We start from the raw sequence: 23,725 nt of genomic DNA, 5'->3' as shown, positions 1-23,725 counted from the left end.
GGTGTTTCTGGCATGGATTTTGGATAAGACCAAACAAGTTGGGTAGGAAGAGATGAGTGGGAAGACTGTAGGAGATGACACTTGCCCTTTCCCCCTCTGTGGAGCACGTTGGGGTGGTGAGTACTACAAATTTAAACTTGGCAAGCTCTGTTTGCCTAAATTTGTCTTTAGGAGCAGTAGAGAATAGGGTGGACAGTCAAGTTCAGTGGGCTGAATATCGGCAGACGTGCTTCTCTTGGTTGCCTCTTATATTAGAATGGTGGTTCTTTTAGTTTGTAGAGCACTGTGGATCTGTGAGCTGTGGATTCTGGCCAGAACCATGCAATAAACCGACAATTTTGCGTACAGTTGAGTAATTGATCCACGGACTACTCAGTCTGTGGACCTCAGGGTGTAATTCCCAGTGTCAATGTGTGTGGGGGTTATGTTATTTCACTATTCTTTGCTACAAATAATTTCTGTAAATTGCCCTTGGTATTTGCCTTGATGCAGATTCCAGAGATGTCTGGAAAGCAAGTATAATAGGTATAGGTTATTATATAGGAAAAGGCTTTTTCTAAAACAAGTGCCCTGTTCAGGAAAAGATGTGTTTCCTGAAGATACTTTTTTTTTTTTTTGAGACAGAATCTCGCTCTGTTGCCCAGGCTGGAGCGCAGTGGTGCGATCTTGGCTCACTGCAACCTCTGCCTCTTGGGTTCAAGGGATTTTCCTGCCTCAGCTTCCCAAGTAGCTGGGACTACAGGCGCGTGCCACCACGCCTGGCTAATTTTTTGTATTTTTAGTAGAGACGGAGTTTTACCATGTTAGCCAGGATGGCCTCGATCTCCTGACCTCATGATCTGCCTGCCTCGGCCTCCCAAAGTACTGGGATTACAGGCGTGAGCCACCGCACCCAACTGCAAGTTACTTACACAGAGGCTGCCATTGCAGAAGCTTATGTTGTACCATCAACCCCCATTTTGGGTCATTTTTCATCACAAAGATGAGTTGTTCTACAGCTACAGATTGTGTGTATAACCCGGGTCAGCATCTCTAAAGCTTGTCAGCTGCTTCACGAGTGAGTACCCCTGTTCACAGAGGAGATGAGGTGAGTGTGCAGGTCTGAACTTACTACTGCAACGGGAAGGTCAGCTCAGAGAGCATTGACTTTGAATACAGATGATAACACAGCAAGACTATTGCCTCATAACTACATTGCTGTGAGCAGACTGGGAATAGGGTAATAGTGCTTGGAGCTGGCAGAGGTGCAACTGTAGATGGCCATGGGTGCTGCTTTGGAAGGGCCTAAGGATACAGTTGTTGAATGATTGTAAGAACAAGAGAAAGGTGGACTCTCAATAAGGCAACCCTACAGTATGTTTATGAAGCCTACAGTAGGTTTAGTGTATACTCCTTTGGCGCATGCTTATAAATTGACTGAACAATAACCAAACACCCCACTGGGAAATGTTTTGAATTGATGTGAGAATTTGACATTAAGTAGCAACTTGGGACATCAGAGAAGCCTCAAAAAGAAAAAAAAGTTAACAAGAAATTAGTGATTAGGTTGAAAGAGACATTCTACTTCCACTACCCAGAGAACATAGATAGAGAAAAATGAGCACCTTCTCCACCCATACCAGGACTTAGGCAGCTGCTGCCTGCAATAGCTGTAGGCCTAGTCCTCATGCACCTTACAGAGGAGGAGTCAGTACAAGCTCAGACCTAGTTGATAAGAATGAACCAAAATGAAATAAAAAGTCCCTGTGGCTGGAGCTATATGGGTAATAGCTGTAGCAAATATTTGTGTAGTCAATTATAGTTTATGGTGCAAAAGACTAAAATCCCTCCACAAAATCTCTCGGGATAAATATTTTCACTTTTTCAGATGAAAATAGTAACTTTTCAGATGAAAGCTTATTGCTAACACTTGATTTTTGAGATTTATATATATTATATATCAGTTAAAATAGCTTTAAGATTCTAAAAATGAAAGCTCATTTTTTTCTCTTTAAGAGGAAGTGATATATTTTTATTACATGCATGGGATTGAAGGAGTATGTTATTTAATAGTAGAGCATTGGACTAGAGATTGGGAATTACTGCTTCTGGTCTTGATGCTGCCAGTAACTGAATGTTACTCAGGGTCTCTTTTTTTTTCAAGTGTAAATTGAGTCAGTCTTAGAGGGATTTTCCTAGGATGTATCTCAGCTTCGCACATGAGTTTCAGCAACATACCCAGTGGCTGTCAGTTGTTGGAAAGATGCAGCTGGCCCTGGCATTTTCAAATAGAAAGTCTTTGTGTCTTCCCAGAAGGGAGTTGTAGTTTTTTCCTTCAAAGAGCACACACAGCATTTGATCTGTAGCCTTTCTCTTTTCCATCTCACTTCCATTCTGGTTTGGGCCCTGAGATAGAAGTAACAGTTCAGGTATAGGCTATGTAGTTTATTGATGTATGACAGGGCCTTGATTAGTACCTGGCCTGGGAGACATCTGTTGAATGAATGACTTAGTATATAGGAGCTTGCAGTCTAGTGGAAAGGGAGAAAGGTGAATGTGGAAAGGCTAATACCTGTTCTTTCATTGAGACTGTATTGGAAGTTTGAGAAAGGAACAGTGGGTACAAGGAATGGTAGCTTTAGGTAGGCAGGGTTGGGATGGAGTGGACAACTGGTTTGATCAGTGAAGGCTTGGATGTTTAGACTGGGTCTTGAAAGGTGACTCCCTCTCAAGGGGCCAGGAGAGAAGGCAATGTAGGCATGTGCAAAGGCAAGGAGATGGGTGTAGAACAGGATATGAAATATTAAGGAAAAAAAACTAGAATTTGAGGTTGGAGAGTTTGGCCATCACCAAATGATGAAGTCTTGAATGCTGTACAAAGAATTTGAATTTTTCTGTAAACAGACAGTAGCTATTGAAGAATTTGAAGTAGAGAGTTACCATCATCACATTTGCATTTTAGGCAGATGGTAGCAGGAATTAGGGCAGGAGAAATGGGATGAGAGAAGAGAGGAATTTATTAAATATTTAGGGATTGATGAAGTCATGGCTAAGAATGAGAGAGAAAGAAGAGTTGAGAACAAGCCCTATGTTCGAATTTAGGAAGCTGGGTGTTTGTGGTGTCATTAATGAGGTAAGGAAGGCAGGAGAAAGAAGAGATTTGTGGCAAACGTGAGTTCAATTTTGGACACTGGGTGTGAGGTGCTTCTGGATTGCCGGAAGGAAGTTTTCATTAGACAGTTCATTGTGGAGACCGGGCTTCTGGGATATAGGTCTCAAGCTCGAGCGAATGCATTTATTAATGGAATTTATTAGTTTATCAACAGCAGTTAGAAATCAAGAGATTGGATGAGAGTACCAGTACAAGAGCACATAGAATAAGAAGAGAATAAGGGCAAAAGACAGAATGTTGGGCCCTTCAGCATTGAAGTGTAGGCAGGATAGGGGAAGCTGCAAAAGAGATAAGATGTGGCCAGAGTCCTCGGAGAACCAGGACAGCAGGATGTCAGAAAAGCCAAGGGAGGACTTTCCAGAAGAGGGGAATGGCCAGAGGTGTTAGATGTTAAAGGTAAGCCATATAAATAAGATGTTTTATAAATATGAAATACTTAATTACGTAAATATCAAAAGTTATTTATTTGGTCATTGGTGACTTCTACCAGAGGATGTTCACTGTTGCACTGAGGGTAAAAACCAGATAGTGGTGAGTTCAGGAAGTGGCACATAATAAGCACTCAGTGAATGTTAGTATTTTAAATCCTAAATACCTTTTAAGTGTGTTCTCCCTTGGATTACCATAATAGCTTTTTTTTTTTTTTTTTAAAGCTTATTAAATTACTGTAGAGTAATTTACATGCCATGAAATTCACCTATTTTAAGTTTACATTCCAACACTTTTTTTTTTTTTTTTTCTAGATAGGATCTTGCTCTGTTGCCCAAGCTGGAGCACAGTGAGTGTCATGATCACAGCTCATTGCAGCCTTGACCTCCTGGGCTCAAGCGATCCTCCCTCCTCAGCCTCCCAAGTAGCAATTCAACACTTGATAAATTTACTGAGTTGTGCAAACATCACTACAAGCCAATTTTAGAATATTTTTATCATCCCAATAAGATCTCTTGTGCCCATTTACAGTTAATCCCTATTCCCACCCCAGCTCTAGGCAACTACTTATCTCCTCTATAGGGATGCTTTTTCTGGATGTTTCATGTATTTCATATAAATAGAATCATTCAATGTAGGCCCTTGTGTTTGCTTCTTTCACTTAGTTTAATGATTTTTGGGTCTATCTGTGCTGTAGCATATGTCAGAACTTCACTGCTCTTTACTGCTGAGTTGTGTTCTGTTGTATGGACATGTAAGATTTTGTTTATCCATTCACCGTAGATAGACATGTGTTTATTTCCACTCTTGCTCTTATGAATAATGCTGCTATGAACATTCCTGTGCAAGTCTTTGTGTGGACATATGCTTAATAGCTTCTTAATTGGTCCTTTAGCCTCCTTCAGGGATCCTGCTTCTGTTCTTGTCCCCCTCCAATCTGTTCTCTACACTGTAGCCAGAGTGATTTTCCTAAAGTGTTAATCTGATTGTGCCATTCCCGTGCTTCAAATCCTTCAGTAGTGCTCAGGTACCCTCAGGATCAAGTTCAAACCGTTTCAACTGAAGAGTTCACTAAGAATCCTCAAAATCCTGGAATCTATACCTTCCCTCCCCACCTTCTCTTTCACTATGCCCCCTTCCACTTTCTTGCTTCAGCCATTTATTCATATTGTTTCGTTGATTCATTCAATTAACTAGGCTTAGTGAGGCTCTGGGAATATAGCGATACGACAGCCAAATCCATGCTTTCACGGAGCTTTCTTTCTAGTGAAAGGCAAATATCAGATAGTGGTAAGTGCTATAAAGAAAATAAAAAAGGATGACGCGATAGTAACTGTGGGAATGATGACTCTCAAATCCGCAGGCCTGGGTGTTCCTCAGAGCCTCTGCTCTATTGCCAGCTGCCTACTTGATATCTCCACTTATATGTCTGACGGTGGCAAATTCTGGTTTTCATCTGTACTTTAATGTGATTTTTCTCGCCCAGGAGCACTTTTATCCCACTGCATCTTTTCCTAACTTTTACGCATCCTTACCTTGTAAATCTGCCCTAATCCTCTGCTCCAGCCCTGTCTTCAAAGCCTGGCTACATGTGCTGCCCATTATGGTTTCTGTATACTTCCATTACATGCTGACTCACTCAGGTAGCAGTCTTCGTGTTATATTTAAATGCCTGCTGGTTGTTTATTCTATTATGCTTTAAGCACTTGATAATTTTGAATACTCAGAATCTAGCCTAGTTTCTGGCACATAGTCGATGCATCATGAAATCTGTTGAAAGAGCGATTGTATGTGGTTAGCTTTGAACGGGAGGGAGGGGAGGGGGAAGGAACACTTTCCTTTGGGACTAGAGGGAGAGAAGGAGCTAAGGCCCATTAATGCATAAATAAGTGTGTAGGATTAGGGGAGGAAAGTTGAAGTTTAGATAGCATACATTTCCTCAGAGATTACAATTTCGTGCACAGTATAAAATGAACAGTGTAGTTATTTATAATGAACAATTAGCCGTGCATTAGAGAAAATAAAGGAGCAGTGCTGTGGGGTGCATCTTGAAATCTTAAAATTATTCTTCCTTCTGGTTTTATGGCTGTTAGATTTAGCCTAATTTCTTTAGGCCATTCGTTGTATGTATGGATATGGATGACTAAATTACTTGGATGTTACTGCATTGGTTTTCATTCTTGCTCTTTTATAATTGATTTTATTTTGATGTTGCTTTTCCAGCTTTCGGAAAATGTGATTGATCGAATGAAGGAATCCTCTCCATCTGGTTCGAAGTCTCAGCGGTATTCTGGTGCTTATGGTGCCTCAGGTATTGCTAAATTTTAATTTTAGAGTTTTTAGGAGAAAAATTATAAATGGAAAAAGTTGACTCAATAGTCAAGTTCTCTAGCATTCTGTCTTTCATTATTTGGATGTTTAGCTTTTTATAAGGAATATTAGAAGTCAATATTGGGGTTTCTTTTAAAATGTTTTGTACTAAGAATGAAACTATTTTCAAATAGTCTTTGAACATTTTGTTTTCTCTTCCCACTCCTGAATCCTCTACTAGGCTTTGGAAAATTACTTTATATCTTTTTGTATAAAATGGATTGCTTATAGGGATATTAGAGATTTAGGAATAAATATTTATTAAAAAAATTGAACTTAGAAAATATTGATTTGCTATTTTCAAATTGTGAAGTATTCCAAATGATTTTATTTTCTAATAAATTTCTTCTAAGTTTATAAAAGATTTAGTTTGTCGTAGTCAGTCTTAGTTATTGATGGAAGTATGGTGGCAAATGGAATCCATAAAGAATTATTAAGCCTAATTTTATCTGTAGGTCCTGCTGATAAGAGACTTAATGCTGTTTCTTCTCCCTTTTCTCTCTCCTGCCACACTCATCTTTATCCAATATTTTATCCAATATTTTACTAAGCACCAGCTATGTGTCCAGCACTGTTCTTGATACTGCCCAGTTGATGGATAGATATGCTATTTATTGTGAAATGGCAACAAGAAAATAATTGGGATAATTAATTTTGGATTAAGTGAGATTTTCCTGTACTTATCAGAAAGGGGAAATCTGTCTCTAGACTGTGAAATTGAGAAAGATGAGATCCTGCCCAAATGACATTCACTTGGGCCAGTTGTGACCCCCCCACCGCCTGCTTACTAATCGTTAAGTCAGTAAACATGAATTGAGCTTCTGGTATGTTTAGAGGAGAGGGTACCAAGGTGAATAAGAAATAGTTCTTACCCCTTTGAAGCTTCTTGTTTAGTACTAGAGTTGAGGATTCACAGTTAATTAATGCTAGATAGAAAGTGAGCATGCCTTCCTTGTTAGAAACCCTTTTTTTGGCTTCTGGACCACACTCTTGGTTTTCCTTCCACCCTACTTGCAATCCTCAGTCCAGGGTTCTTTGCTGATTTCTACTAAGTAATCTTGTCCCAATGTACGGTTTTGAAATCTTTATCTAGATGCCTGTGACTCCCAAAATTATATCTCTAGCCCTGACCTTTCTCTGAAATTCCAGACATTATAATAGACAACTGCCTACTTGAAATCTCCCCTTACCGATTTCTCAACTTAACATATCCAAAATCAACCTTTATTTTCACCCCCAGACTTGCTTTTCTTCTCTGTCTTTCCCAGTAGATGGCACAGGTAGTCAAGCCCCTTCTTGGGGATTCATCCTTGTTTTCTTTTTTCCTTACTCCTTACATCAGACTGTTAGCTAGTCTTGTCAACTCCATTTCTAAAACATGTCTAAATATGTTCCTTTTGTATCCATCTCCTCTGCTATAGCTCCAATCCAGATAGATAACCACTGTCTTCTGCAGAAGTCTCTTAACTGGCCCCCTGCTTCCACTCCTCCGCCCTGTGCCGTGCACACAGAAGTCCTCACAATCTATTGAAGAAAAGCAAATCAGGTCAAGTTGTGTCCCAGAGGTGGCTCTCCATGGTACGTAGAATATAGTCTGAGCTGCTTCCCTGGGCTTCCATCATATATCATGACTGGTCCCTGTCTGCCTTCCAACATCATCACATTATTCATCATCTCTTATCACCCTTCCTCTACTTATTCACTGTGACTGCTATCTTCCCTAGAAGATAAGCTCCAGGGAACTTGTCCCTCATCTCTTTGTTCACAGCTGAATTCTCAGCTCCTAGGATAGTGTACCTGCTTCTTGGTAAGTGCTTATTGTTTGTTGAATTAATTTAAGGGCATTATCCATTTTAAAAGTAGCTACTTTTGTTCATTTTGGAGAGTTCTATACGTTTAATTCAGGTGACATTTATTGAATGTTTCTGTTATGCAAATAAGTAAGCCAGGTATTTTGAAAAGATGCAAAAATAGGAAAAAGTTCTTTTTTTGGCAGATAAACTACATATATAACAAGACTATAAGGGAGGTAGAAACATAGTATAAAAGAAACCTAGGAGATACTGAAATTAAGTTTATCAAATATTTTGGCTTAAGAAGATGCCTTGTCATGCAGAAACAAATGGCTGTCCAGTTTATTAAAATGCCCAACAACTGCACTTCCGGTCACTCGGGCCTTGCATATAAATACCATTGCGTACAGTGAGCACATCTCGCTGACGATAAATGTACCCTTGCTTCCTCCCCTTCCTCAAAATGGTGAATCTGTTCATATCTACATGTATGAACTTAAAATATGGAAAATGTTAAGGAAGCAAATGGTTTGTAACTTTGTAAGTACTTATGACGTGGTGTATCTTTTTGCTTATGAATATTCTATGCTATACCCATTGTTTCTGTAGTTTAATTAAAACATTTTCTTGGTGTTAAAAAAAGAATGATGATGTATGGATACATTTAAAATCGGAATTTGTTCTAAAGTATGATTCGTTGTAGGTAGATTTTTTTTCCTACCTCCTATATTAAGGAGTGAGGGTGATGATGATGATGATTCATTCAATATACTGAAGTAATGACAGATGACACTTAAACAAAATTTATTACGTGGTAGGTACTCTTCTAAATCCTGTGTATGTCTTATCTCATTTCATCGTTATAACCCTAGGAAGAAGGACCTGTGATAACCCATTTTACGTAGAAGGAAACTGACACTTGGAGTGATTAATTATTTTGCCCAAAGTCACACAGCTGGTGAGCAAAGGAGATGAGAGTTACATTCAAGTTTGTCTGACTCCAGAGCAAATGCTGTTAACCACTTTGTCTTATTTTAATTTGAATGACATCTTGCTTTAGAAAGGATATGACAGAAACTAGTTGGAACAAAGGAGCTGCTTTTTAGTTATGTTCTGCTTGAATTAAGGAAAGAACCTGTTGTCTATAAGTGATTGTTGGTTGTTCTCAATTTTTCCCATATTGACTCTCAAATAGTGAGTGGAAGGAGAGAAAATGTTTTCTTTCTTGGGTTGTTTTGACACCTTGAGAGAGTGGGGATGGGTCAGGAGGTTTTCTGTGAGTTCTGTGGTGTGTCTGGCCCGAAGAGCATGACACCGATGTGAAGAGCTCTGGCTTTGCTGAGGGACCCATCCCTTCTCACTCCCCATTTGAAATGACTGATGAATTCTGTGGTCCATGACCAGCTGTGACCAGCCTGGGCACTGAAAGCTCTTAGAATGCCATCTTGTGGGCTGGGTTTGGTGGCTCATGCCTGTAATCCCATCACTTTGGGAGGTCGAAGTGGGCGGATCACCTGAGGTCAGGAGTTTGGGACCAGCCTGCCTAACATGGTGAATCCCTATCTCTACTAAAAATACAAAAAATAGCTGGGCGTGGTTGCACATGCCTGTAATCCCAGCTACTCGGGAGACAGGCATGAGAATCAATTGAATCTGGGAGGTGTAGGTTGCAGTGAGCCGAGATTGCTCCGTTGCACTTCAGCCTGGGCAACAGAGTGAGACTCCATCTCAAAAAAAAAAAAAGTATGCCATCTTGTGTTTTAGTGGTCAGGCTAGAACTATACTCTCCAAATGGAAGCCACTAGTCACGTGTGGCTCTTAAAAGTTAAGTGAAAATTAAGTCAATGATCAAATGAAAACTTCAGCTCCCAAGTTGCACTCATCACACTTTATGCTCAGTAACCGCATGTGGCTTGTGACTACCATATTGGACAGTGCAGATATAGGACATTTCTGTTATTGCAGACAGTTGTGTTGCATAGCTCTGATCTAGAATACACCAGTGCTTTTTATTTTCTGTCTGCACCATGATGTGAAAAGGACTCAACAAGGGTCATAGGACAGGTTCTTTGAGTACATGGTTTCTCTCACCCATTCCAACCTAACCCAAAAAAGAATTAAGATTTAGCATGCTATTTTGAAATGATCTTGCTTTAGGTTAAGAATGCAATTCGACTATGTGTAAATTAACAAAGATTTATTCTTCTTAGAATTAAAAAAATTGATTTATAAAAGCAGGAAGCCTGAAAATTTATGTTCTGTTCTGAGTTTGTCTCATTTAGGGGTTTTGGTTAGTACTCAATAATAGATTTCTTACGATTTAAAATTTAGATGTGTTATGAAATAATTTTTCAAGCCTACAAAAATGTATTGATAAAAGTGTCACTCGCCTTTTTTACATTTTTCAGTATGAAGTAAATTATATATTAAATGTGAGTTGAATTTTAAGTATTTATTACAAAGCCTTCTTTCTCACAGGACTCTTAGTCATACCAGCCCTAGGCTATTCGTATGTGTGAATATAGGGCAGTGTATTTGATGAACTGAGAGCCCTAGGATTTCTGTATATAGGAACTCAATTTTGTCATAAAAATAGTTTTGAGAATACATTTTATACTGTAAGAAGGTGGGTTCCTCTAAAGACTTTACTGAAACTTTTTTTCATAAAAAATATAATTTTTTTGCTAAACCTTGAACCAGATCAATGGCTCGTTGCAATAAGTATTTGCATGTAAAGCTGTTTGGGTAAAATAATACACTGTGTGACACACAGCAGATTGTAATGCCACTTTAATAAATGAATGTGCTCTAAAGAACTTAACTGTGTCCTTGCTGCCTCAAATTTTCTGCTGCGTTATCTCAACTATATTGGTTTGCTTTTACACCAGATAATTTTCTTCTTAGGCTGACATAAGGAGATGTCATTGCATGTAGTTATAAACTTACCTTTTCATTAACATCTTGCATCTTTTGATTTTAAAAAATCAATTTTGGGTATTGATTGTTTCCTTTCCAACCTGATCTTTTAGTTTTTTTGGCTTATAATGAGGTCAGACCTCTCATGGTTGACCCTACCGCTGAAGAAACTGTCCCCAAATCAATACGAAGAAACAGACAGGAAATGATATTAGGAGACATTTTGTTGTTTTCGTAAACTACTGGCAACCAGATAAAAATGATGAATCTGGAAAAAAACAAGACAAATGACCTAACTTTTATTATTGTCCTCACTGTAGAAGTTTCTCTAAATTTCTCGTCATTGTGAAAAATAACAAAGATTTGCCAGTTTGTGTTAAGTATATCACTGAGATCACTAAGTATTTGGCAGCCTTAACAAATTGCAGGAAACCAATTTGAGCAGGAAATAGCACAGCCTAAACTAAACAGCCAATTTTGGGAAATAGATTCATCTATAAGTTCTGTGTATTTTTCTCCCGGAATCTGGCCCTCCTAGTTATTTTAAAACAGCTCTTTAAGGCTCATTTAGAGATAACACTGTAGGGAGAGTTCAGAGAAAATAAGCTTATTCCTTTGACTCGAGTTACAAGAACTGAACGTCTAGGTTTCCAACTTTTAATATGTGAAACTTTGTCGATGCCTGTGTCTCAATTCTGTACTTTTTTTGTGGGCCATAAAGGATGATTTGCCTGACTGTTCCTAATGGTAAGAAACGTAATTGCTGTTGAATTAAAGGCATTAAATCTAATTCTCTAAGTCATCATATTCTGCTCTGAAAAAGAAATCTGCCAACAGTCTAGGGTTGAAGAACTTCATGGTTAGTCCCATCAGTCAACAAGTGGTAGCATTGCCACCATCTTTGACCTTCAAGGAATTACTAGTTTGGTCTAAGCATATTTAATGTTACAGTGTAGTGAATGAGTACTAGTTTAGTTGCCTTCTCTGTTAGAATGAATACGTGAGTGAGATAGAATGTATAAGAGTTGTGGAAAGTGCTTTAGAAATTCAGACAAAGAGCATCAGGAGCTTTGGCAGGCAGGCCTGGCATCAGGGGAAGTGAACTTGAGCCAAACTTGAGGCTAAGGAGGACGGGAGGGGAGTTAGAGTAGAAGGTAATCCTGGTAGAGTTAGCACACAGACCAGATTAATTCAGATAAAGGTTTCTTGTAGGGTCTCATGGGTGGGTAGGTTGAAGTCAATCAGTTTAATTCTATCCTATAGGGCCTGGGCAGCTACGGAGGTGTTCCATCTCATTTTAGGATGCAAGACTGGAAAGTTACATTAGTTGTGCCTTCAGATATACCCAGATATTAGTAACATTTTTATTCTTAAAAATATAGTGCTGGTTTTCTTATTGATATTTTTATATCCAATAAACAAATCAGAGTGGTAAGAATATGTATTTTCTGCGATAGTACTAAATAAAGTCATTTTCATCTTCGGTTTAGTAAAGAAGCAGCCCCATAAGCATTTTTGTTTGACCGTAATTGGCCCTATTGCAAAAATAAATAAATAAATAAATAAATAAAGTTGCCCTCAACTGCGTGAGACGGCGTGGCAGTCTAGGGTGTAACGGATGAGTTCTGAGCAGGGAAGGTGAATGAAGCAAGTGGATCCTTGGAAGGATAAGGTAAAGAAAGGATGTTAGTTGGAAACTAGCAATCAGGAAGGTCAGCTGCTGCCTGGTCTAGGAAGAGTGGCAGGGCAGAGGAGGACTTGGCTGGACATGGTAACTACGGCTCCATGGATGGGTAGTGGCAGTCCTGGACTCATGCTTCAGTACTTTCTCCCCAGGCCGAGGGCACCTTTTCTCTGTGCTACTTGATTCCTCTCTATGTTGGATTTATTTTTAAGAATCCAGAAAACCTTTAGGCTGACTTTATTTCAAAATTGAGAGGAGGGCATAGAAAACTTCCTTTCTTGTCATTAGCAATGTGGTTTGTATTCCGTGGTATTTTGGAATGGTCAAAAGGGAGTCACATGAAGAAAGTGCTTCAGTGGGAGAGGGAATGAACTAGAGATAAAGCTTGGTAGGTTCTGAAATGTCAGTGAGTCACACCTTCCGATCGTTTTCTGTGACTAGGAACTTCCGCCCATTGATTTCCTAGTTAATGGATTAACCACTGGCTTCAGCTGCTTTATATTGTGTCTTCAGAGGTCCCTGCCCTTGTGACTGCAGCAGCATAATTTACTTTGCATTGGTGCTTCTAGGTGGTATGAAGTCAGGTGGGCTGGACACTCCCTACTTGCCCCTAAGTTACTAGAAAGAAGCAGCTGTTTTGTTAGGTATGTTGTATAATGTAGATTAGAAATATAGTAATGTCGTAGAGTCACAGTACTCAGGAGCTGGAAATTAACTCAGGAGTTACGACCCAGTAATTTCAATGACAGCAGGGAAAAAAGATGCTGTTTTAAAGAAGCTCCCCAGTTTTGCTGCCGTAGATCCTGGACACTAACTTTAAATGCAATTACGGGCTGGTGGATTGTATTTTCTCACAGAACAAGTGTTGTTACTTGGCATAACCAAGCAAATCATGGGTGTCACCAAAACTATATTAAGAAAACTAGGTAAAACAGTGATATAAATTTTGTAATCACGCTTCAAGATTTATAAAATAAAATACGGCATTGGTTATTCAAGCAAAACTAATAGAATATAAAGCATAGGACATATACATAGAAATACTATTTTTGATTTACATTTCATACATTTGTTGTAAACAATATTAACAATATTTTTGCCTTTCTTGTAATTTGACAGACTTGAGAGCATCATCTGGATGGCCCATATCTCTTGTAATAAGTTGTCCAAGGGAGTTTCAAGTGTGCATTTTCCTATTGCAAGCAGAGAGATTCAAAATCAATCCATTGACTTTCCAGCTGTCAGCCAAATAGTAGATTATTGTTGATGATGATGATGTTTTCCCTTGTTAAGAAAAAAAAAAAACATTCTAAAAAGTAAGGTCTGATCCAGCATTTCACTTCTTCCCTTTACCCTCTTCTGCCTGCCTGGTTTATTCAGAGTCACTCCTATAGTGCTCTGTATTAGGCCAAATCAGTGCTACCAGAGAACAGTAAGTGCTTTTAAGTCCCCCTTTTAAACCTTCTCTGCCCCCAGGGCTACTTGACACTTTGTTGACAGCTGTCACTGTACTTGAGTGTTCCTTGAAAAGCCTGGGGAACCCATGTGGATCATTATAGTAAGGATCTCCATGTCACCCAATTGCTATGGCATGCTTATGACAATATTCTGGTTCTGTATGCCCTGCTTCCCCTGAATGAGCGGTTAATTGAAATATGGGTTTTAATTAGCCAGCATCAAATGATTGGAGCTTGAAATTACTTTCAGTTCCAGGGTAGTCATGATAACTCACATTACTATAAAGATACAAGGTGTTTGGAACATCTCACAGCTTGCATGGCAGGCAAGTACACGGCTGCCAGCAATCAGCTCCTGTGTACTCACTGTGTTGGCAGGACTTCTTTCCTTTGTCAGCTGAGTGAGTGCTGCTGCTTTCTTCCTCACTTTGTGCACTTGCACCTTGCTCTTTTCTCTTAGGGCTTTTTTTTTTTTTTTTTTGCTTGTCCACACCCATCGTTGCTATAGTCCTGCAAGGGTCACTCGCAGACCTTGTCTGTATTTGATGAGCAGTACAGCCTTGCTCTGCATTTCCCATTTTATGATGTTAAGTTTTTCAGTTTCTTCCATCCCTGGCGTCATTGCCCTAGTCTGGCCACTATCATCTTTTTCTTGCATTGCCCTGACAGACTCTTGCTTGGGGTGCCTGCCTTTAGTCTTTCATTCCCTGGTTTATTCTCACTACAGCCCTAGTTTCTTTCCAAAGCATGAAACTAATGCCATTCCTCTGTTAGAAACTTGAGCCCTCCACCCCGCCCTGGCCTTTCTGTTAGGATGCAGCCCAGATCTCTTACATAGCCAGCAAGGTGCTGTACAGTCCGTCTCCTGCTCTAGTCTTCTCTGGGAATTTCATGGGATTGAGCCCATATACTGCTTTTGTACAGGACCTTGCTGGCAGACAGACCTTTGTCTGTCATGTTGAACTTCTTTGTCTAGTCATATTGAAGTTCTTGCATATCCTCAGACTTATCCTTTTGAGCTTTTTAATTTTGATACAGAGTTTTGCTGTTGTTGCCCAGGGTGGAGTGCAATGCCTCAATCTTGGCTCACTGTAACCTCTGCCTCCCGGGTTCAAGTGATTCTCCTGCCTCAGCCTCCCTAGTAGCTGGGATTACAGGTGCCCGCCACCACGCCCGGCTAATTTTTTGTATTTTTAGTAGACACGGGGTTTCACCATGTTGGCCAGGCTGGTCTCAAACTCCTGACGCCAGGTGATCCACCCATCTCAGCCTCCCAAAGTGCTGGAATTACAGGCCTGAGCCATCACTCCCGGCCTCCTTTTGGGTTTTTGACCATGTTGTTCCTTCTGTCTGAACACTGTTCCAACTTCTAGCCCTGCCCCAACTGTATCTCATCTCTTACCTGCCTTTCATCTGGCAAACTCCTGCTCATTGTTCAGATTCCTGCCTAGAAACCTGTTACCCCAGGAAGCTTTTCCTGAGACCCAGTCCTGGTGAGATGCCCCTCCTGTGTGGGCCTGTGGCACCCTGTGCACGTCTCTTGTACCACGCGTCACGTGGTGCTGCCACTGCCCGTCACACACCCCTCTCCTCCAGATCCCACAGCTTCTGTTTTCTCATTGGTCCTCCCAGGACCTCCTCTTCTGGCACTTCCTGCAGCACTCCCCCTTGCTTTGGTGCTGACCTTTCTTTGCCTAGGTGAGAAGCCGTTATAGGACTGTGTGTCTTCGCTGCAGGTAATCGTTGACCTGTTGAGGCCAGGCAATTAGGCAAAGCAGGAAAAGAGGAAGTCTCAGAGGGTCAAGGAGATTTCCTTCAAGAGCCATTTCTTTATCTTCTCAGTGTGGACCTTCCAAGTTGATACCATTTTGAAGAATTTCCTTTTCTTGTGTTACTAATTCTCTTTAGTACTGATCCTTGTAATCGTATGTACTTCATTGTGTTGTAATTACATGTTTACTTGTCTGTTTTTCCCATTTAATTATGAGCCTTTGAAAGAAGTGACTGTTCGCTTCCCATGGTCTGTACACTCAGCCACAGTGACTGTATTATAGAGTTAGGTGCCTCATAAATGTTTGTGGAATGCGTGAGCTAAAGCAAATCAGATAATGAAGCCTGATATGTACAAGTGCCTGTGTCACTAAGAGGCAAGCAGGAAAAGAGATCTTTCTCTTAGGTTGGTTCTACTGGGCATGGATGTGAGTGTCTTCACCAGGCTCCTGATGGTGCCTATATAATGCCAGTCTCAGGTCTCAATCATAGTGGGACCCAAGGAAGCCCTTTTGGAAGAGGCACTTTCTTGAGTACCATCTGGGGAAAACTATGAGTTTGTGGAGGAGTAGCTAGGGAGCGGGGCTCTGGATTTGGAAACATTGATGTGGAGGTTCATGTCCTCCTCCTAGTTATTAATTTAATTTAGAAAGGAAATCATCTGTGTAGACTTGCCAAGTTTTGGTGAGTGCTGAAGTGAGTTGGGATTTTCCCTTCTTGGACCCTCCCACTCTCAGTTCCTGCTACCCTCCTCATTTTCCTCCTCCATTGGGTCGAAGTTAATCTGACATTAGTACCTTTGCCCCCTGGAATTTTAGGTTAGGAGTTTCAGGTGAGGTTTGGTTAGGGTGTCTAGAGGTAGGTCCCTAACTTGGAAAAACAGGTCTTACCCCGGCTCCCTTTTCTAGTAGAATCCCCTGCTCTCTTCCTGTTGTCAAAACTCTGGGACACTTGAGAGTTGGGCTTCTCTTCACTGTATCTTCTCTTGTGCAGCTGTTCTCGTGCTGGATATCAGCTTCTCACTTGAGGATCATAGCTTATTTTCTTCTTGAAAGAGTGGTCTTTCTGCCATCACTCATTTCCTCAAGCCTCTGAGGCCCGCTCTTTGAAGTCTGGGGGCTTTGGTGTCTGGAAGCCCAGGAGGGTTGCGGTTTGGTTTGGCTTCTGGGTAGGGGTTGGAAGGAAGGCCCAATGCTTGGGCCAGTCTCCCAGTGTGGGGACGACTGGGAGACCAGGGAGCTAGCTCAGGGAGCTCCCTGTGTGCTCAAACACACAGAAGCATCTGAGGAGCGCTAAAAAAGATCCAAGAAAACCTCTAGAATTTGCTTTAGCTCATATGGGCTTTTACCCAGTGCTTCCTTTTTACCTCATCACTGTGTGCTACAGTCACAGGGAATGCGAATAACAATGTCCTGTTGGCTTCATTTGGTAGTTACACTAAATTCTTCAGATGCAATTTGTTTTTTTGTTGACATAGTGGTCATCTCATGACTTTAAACAACAAGATAAAATATTGATTGCTGTGTGTCAGTTTTGAGAATGGACCTGAGGAATGAAATGAAAATCAGTTACTAAAATCAGGACACATTTGATTTAAATAAAAAATATTAAAGCAGCATTTAAGGTCAACAGCTCCCCCAAAAACATTGTTTTGTTATGCAACTAGCTAGGTTACGGATTCTGAATATCATCCTTATAATTATTTAAACAAATTATTTTAACAAAATACCTCTAGCAGCCCTCAATTCATTTCCCTTCTTGAAACTTGTGCTTTTCAGTGCTATGGCTCAGGCCTGTAATCCCAGCACTTTGGGAGGCTGAGGCAGGAGGATCGCTTGAGTCCAGGAGGTCGAGCTTGGAAGTGTAGTATGTTTGCATCCCTGCACTCCAGCATGGGTGACAGAGTGACACCCCATCTCAAAAAAAAAAAAAAAAAAAAAAAAGAAAGTTGTGCTTTTAGCAAGAAGAGATGGCTTTAACTGTGCCTGCACACTTACAGTAAAAAATAAGGCCAATCACCTGTTTTCTTTTTCCTTAGTAGGAAAAATGAGGCCAGCTAAGCAACTTTTGTTTAATTTTGTGGAACAGCAAAAGATATTCATTGAGTGCAATATGTTTCTTTAATTTTTCTTAATAACATGTTATCTTCTCTGGGAATCTTACGGGATTGAGCCCATTCACTGCTTTTGTGACATCTTTTAAAAACTTTTCTAAAAAATGTTGCTTTACTATTCCATCTCAGAAACTTTTGAGGGTGGATATTATAAGATTATGGAAAGTTATACTCCTGTTTTCATGATTCTTTGACCTTTGACATATTTTATTGTTTTTTTGATAAAAAATCTTTAATGAAAATTAAATATGTATGTATATGTATAATGAAAAAATATTAATGCTCAAGCTTGATAAACATAAAAATAATAAATTATTTCCTCTAATTCTTTTTTCCTGTCCTATTAAACATACCTCTACTGACATAGCCAGTATTTTATAACTCTTGTTCATCTTTTTTGCAAAAATGACATTTGCACAAGTGATGACGTAAAACTTGTTAAAAACAGTGATTTTTAAAATTGTTCATGATTGTTTACAGGACTTTGAGCTGAAACTTTTTTTCTTTTTTTTTTTTTTTTGAGACGAGGTCTTACTGTATCACCCTAGCTGGAGTGCTATGGTACGGTAATGGCTCACTATGGAACTCCTGGGCTCAAGGGGATTCTCCCATGTCAACCTCCTGAGTAGCTGGGACTACAGGCAGGTGCCCCCACACTGCCAATTTTTAATTTTTTTTTGTAGAGACAGGATCTTGCTATGTTGCCCAGGCTGGTCTCAAACTCCTGGCTGAATTCCATCCTTCTGTCTCAGCTTCAAAAAGTGCTGGGACTATAGGCATGAGCCATTGAGCCTGGCCTGAACTGAACCTTTTTGAGGCTATGTTATATTTTGATTGAGAACTACTTTTTCTCTCCATCCAAGTAAAATTCTGTAAGTTGAACAAAGACCTCCCTATTCCCAGCCCTGCAGCATCATCTGTGATGTGCCTCAATAGGTGTGACTTGAACCAGCCAAACCAGACCCAATTGCAAAGGCCAACTGAAATCACCATCTGTGCTTTACTGGCAGTGATGTAATGTGATTGTGTGCTTTCAGAAATAGGGTTACAGAGGAAATGAACCTCAGTTCTTCAAATGGGAAACGGAAAGGTGGTAGTTAAATCCCCACTGAGTAGAGGAGAGAGAGAGCACATGTGTATGTATAGTGTTCAAAGGGCTTTTGCCATTTAATAGTTGTGTGATCACGGACAAGTTGTCTCATTTTTCTTCAGAATAAAATGGGGAGACTAATGCCAATTTCACATGGTTGTCATGGAGACTAAATGAGAAAATATACAGATGCTGAGTGAAATATAGCAGGTGATCAATAAGTATCCCTTTCTTTTTTTCTTCTTTAACATAGCAGCATCCAGGGCCATAACTTCACTGCCACCTTTCACCTGGTCCACATTGACTCTTGCAAAGGGAACTGCTTTCTATCTACCCTCTTTGGCTTTCATTTGGTTTTCTGTGCCCTTGCTCTACCAAACATTTATTTATTACTGACTATGTGCCAGATACTGTACTAATGGCAGAGTTTCAAAGATGAATAGTTCAGAGATGTAATGGAGATACGCAGGCAGCATATAGGATTGACTGCCGGCTAACTGCATAGGGCGGTCAGGGCAGACTTCAGGAAACAGGTGGTGATGTTTGAGCTGAATATTGAAGGAGGAATAATAGGAGTTTACCAGTCAGACATGATGGAATTGGTGGTGGGGGTGAGGAGGAGAAAGGGCATTTCTTGGGAGAAGGATGGTGTGTGATGATGGGTGCATTGGTTACAATCAAAAAGCGCTTGGTGATTTCTGTGAATTATAACTAGTTATATTTATTTGAAGTGCACGTACTCGGTGGGAAATGAGGTTACAAGGAGTAAATCCAAATAGACTAACAAAGCTAGGGAGTGGGGATTTGCTTCTATAGTAAATGGCTCTAACCCTACACCTTTTTTTTTTTTGAGGCATAGTCTTGCTCTGTTACCCAGGCTGAATGCAGTGGTGCGATCATAGATCACTGCAGCCTTGACCTTCTGGGTGCAAGCAATCCTCCCTCCTCAGTTTCCTGAGTAGTTTGGGTTACAAGTGTGTGGCACCACCACACTTGGCAGACTTTTTTCTTTTTGTAGAGACGGGGTCTCACTCTGTTGCCCAGGCTGGTCTCTAACTCTTGGGCTAAAGTGATTCTTCTGATCGGCCTCCCAAAGTACAGGCGTGATTACAGGTGTGAGCCACTGCCCTGGCTCTAACCTTACATCTTTATACTATTTTTAATTAGTGTATATGTGTGAGTATGGCGGGGGAGGAGTGAGGGAGAGATGTCACCTCCAAAGTTGCCTCAACAGAACTTTTCTTGATCCTATTTGCCTTCCTCTAAACTCACATGGCATTTTATCTGTATTTTTCTCTTGGCAGTCAGTATTTTGTGTATATACACACATATAATTATGTATAATTAATTATAATATTTATGTTATAGTTAATTGTAATTTGATATATAACACAATTGTAATTATAATAAATACATAGCAATTATAAACAATTATAATTGAATATAACATAATTATATAATTATAATAAATACATAACAATTATAAGCAATTATAACTAGATATATAACATAATTATATAATTATATAGCAATTATAATTATAATCAAATATATAGTACAACTATAATAAATATATAACAATTATATATACTATATTCAACTATTTAATTATTCTAATTAAAGAGATAATATAATAATTATATAAGTATATTATACACATATATTTATATGCAAAATTATGTGTATATTTTATATACATATCATTATATATTAAGAATATGTAATTTTTGTTTTTTTAAAGAGATGAGGTCTCACTATTTTTCCCAGGCTGAACTCAAACTCCTGGGTTCAAGTGATACTCCCACCTCAGCCTTCCAAGTAGCTGGGATTAAAGGCAAGTGCCACCATGCCAGGCTCCTCTACATTTTAAAAACAGTTACTTATTTATAACTGTGTTAGCACCTTTACTGTACATTAAGCTCCTTGTGGGCAGAAGGCATACCTGAGAGCCCCTGGTTCCTTTGTGACCCAGATGGCATCTGCCTCACCTGTAGAAGGTGCTTAAGAAACACTTGACAATGTAATGAATGAGTTGATGGGCCTGTGAGCATCCCCAGCTTCTTCAGAATACTTTTGACTGCAGAAACATGTTTGATGAAAGCAGTCAGTCACAAAAGACCACATACTAAATGATCCCATTTATAGGAAATGTCCAGTATAGGCAAATCTATAAAGAGCGGAAGTGGTGGTTGCGTAGGGCTGGGGTGGTGGTGGTGGTAACAAGGATAGGGAGTCACTGCTGATTGTTGCACAACTCTGAGGATATACTAAACACCATTGCATGGTACACTTTAAATGGGTAATTTTTTTTTTTTTTTTTGAGACGGAGTCTCGCTCTGTCACCCAAGCTGGAGTACTGTGGCGTGCTCAGGGCTCACTGCAAACTCTGCCTCCCGGGTTCATGCCGTTCTCCTGCCTCAGCCTCCCGAGTAGCTGGGACTACAGGCGCCCACCACCACGCCCGGCTAATTTTTCTTTTTTGTATTATTAGTAGAGACAAGAGTTTTACCATGTTAGCCAGGATGGTCTCGATCTCCTGACCTCATGATCCTCCTGCCTCGCCTCCTGCCTCGGCCTCCCAAAGTGCTGGGATTACAGGCGTGAGCCACCGCACCCGGCTAAATGGGTAAATGTTATATTATGCACATTTTGTCTCAATAAAGCTTTTGAAATACTTTTGAAATTTTGTCAAATTTTTTAAAAAGTATCTTTAAATACATTTTTTTCCTGTTTTTATGTTTACCATATGCCCATAGGGACTTGTATTATATAATATTTATTGTTATTTTTTGAAGTTTGGACTGGGAGCTCGTAGCATGAGCTTTGGGACTTCATTAACCATTTCAGAGATGCAAGGGAGTGTGAGAGGGAATTCTTGTGAACCTATGCAGAATGACCTCATTCTCTCTGTCAGAGAAATACTGCACTAAGTTATTTTAGTATTAGCAGAGTGACATTGTTGGATATATTTGGATAGTATATTTTTGTTTCAAGTCATTGAAGGAGTTTGTCTTCAGGGAGTAATATACTGCTTTATCTTAATAAAAAAGCATAACATTGGCAGAAGTGCAAGGAATGGTGCTATTTTTTGTCACCTTCAGAATGAAGACGTAGTTATACTTTGTTTTTTAGCCTATTGATCTTGTACTTCTCATCAACAGGTGCTTTATTTTTAAAAGTGTGTTTTATATTAAAATAGCATTTATGCACTTACGAAGCAGTACTTATTAATAAAACATGCCCTCAGATAAATTGTTTAATGCGGTTTTCTTTTTTCTTCCACATTGTGGGAACTAGTGGTTTCTGTGTTGATGGAAGAGCAGGGAGCATCTTTTCTTGTGTGTTCTTTTATGTAAAATTTTGCCCTCTTGAAAAATGAACAAAGATCATAGCCAGAAGGTATTTATCATGCAGTCTAATCACAAGAAACCTTGAATGAGATCATCATCAAGTAACTTAAATAAAACAGTTATTTTCTGACACTTGATCACCAGAGTCATTCTTTAGGACACTTAGCATTATTATGTGTGTATTTTTCTTTTTCATATGATTGCCAACTATTTTGAAGAACGGAATGCTTCAGATTAACGTCTTGGGAGGGAGACACAATCTACTTGACCCTGATTTAAAGGGATAGTGGAAGTGGGTGGTTCTTCACCACAGATGTGATTGTTACTAGGGATTCTTCATAGACTCTGTCATAGCAAAAGTATTATATTTGGCTCCTCATGACGTGTCCCGTGACTAGCAGAGTGTTGCTCAGTGCATTGACTTGGGCTGAATCGTAGGTCTTTCCAAGTATAAATTTGAGGGCTTACTAGACCAGAGAGAGGCAGAGGCCTTAGGATTTGGCAGGAGATTCTCTGAGTTGTTGACAATAGTCCCCATCTCTCCTGTGCATGACCCAAGAGTTTGCTCGGAGACACCTGTTGAATAAATGGCCAGCCAGCACTGTGGTTAGGTGGAAGGAGCACAAATATTGATAAATGTTTAAGCCCTAACGTGGCTGAGCCTGGCCTTCAGCTTTGCCTCTTACTGTATTTGTGATGTCCAAGAGTGACAGGGGCTAACATAGCTATAAATAAGCAACTATTAAGAAATTGTAAAAAGTAGTTACTGCCAAGAGAAAAATACAGAGAAATGCCGTGTGAATTTGGAGGAAGTTTAGGGTGATAGGAGCTATGGGCTAAAGCCACTACTCTTTCTTGGGCAATCCCCGTTATGGAACAAAGGGATCCAGAATACATTTTCCCAAAGAAAGAATGAGTACAGATGAAATATTGTTGTTAGAATAATTCTTCAGGCTTATCATGGGTTTTTGGGTTAACTTGGAAACCCAAATAGCATTTCACTTTTTAATGATGAATATGCAGATGAGCTATGGCACTCCTGAAGAGCTGGCATGGCTTTCCATAGCTGCGGTCAAGCTTGGCTCCTCTCTGTACAGGTTTTCCGTATGTCTCGTGAGAGGGTTTGAAATATCAGCTTTGGATTCCAACATTTGAGTTCAATTACAGTCTCTATGTAGTTTTGATTACAAGCAAACATTTGTATACATACAAATGTGTGTCTGTGTACGTGTGTTTGTCACTTACGAAAATAACGTGTCAACCACAGATGTGTTAGTATGAGCATTTTAACAGTTCGTTAGTCACTGAAGTTTTTTTGCAGTACAGGCTAATGCCAAAGGCAGGCTTTTTCCTGCTTGCTGTTTTGCCCAGGGCTGGCGTGGCTGGACAGTGACATGAAGGGATTGTAACAATTCACTTTTGTAATTGTTGATACAATTTTGGTTGGCTTTTGTTTATTAACTATTTCAAGTATGATGGTGGTGGTTTTTTGTTTTTGCTTTTTTCTGCTTCAAAATTATCAATGATTGCATTCCTCTCCTCCACTAAACTTTATGTAGGAGGGAGGGAGGATTTAGTACTTGCACATGAAAATACTTTGAT

The 23,725-nt window shown here is 39.8% G+C and overlaps 1 protein-coding gene across 10 annotated transcripts in view; it reads left to right on the top strand.

Annotated features, from left to right (window-relative positions):
* The window catches only part of CHCHD3 (coiled-coil-helix-coiled-coil-helix domain containing 3), a 293,654-nt gene that overhangs the window by 5,394 nt on the left and 264,535 nt on the right, over positions 1-23,725 (top strand). For all 10 annotated transcript variants that reach the window (XM_074036001.1, XM_065542569.2, XM_074036000.1 and 7 more), the window contains exon 2: positions 5,804-5,891. In XM_074036001.1, coding sequence (XP_073892102.1) covers positions 5,804-5,891 — 88 coding nt within the window. The remainder of the gene's footprint in view (positions 1-5,803; positions 5,892-23,725) is intronic.

This window comes from Macaca fascicularis, chromosome 3 (assembly GCF_037993035.2).
Source record: "Macaca fascicularis isolate 582-1 chromosome 3, T2T-MFA8v1.1".
In the NCBI taxonomy this organism is placed as follows: domain Eukaryota; kingdom Metazoa; phylum Chordata; class Mammalia; order Primates; family Cercopithecidae; genus Macaca; species Macaca fascicularis.
The sequence above is the reverse complement of the archived record's forward strand: the minus strand, read 5'-3'. Positions and strand labels throughout refer to the sequence as shown.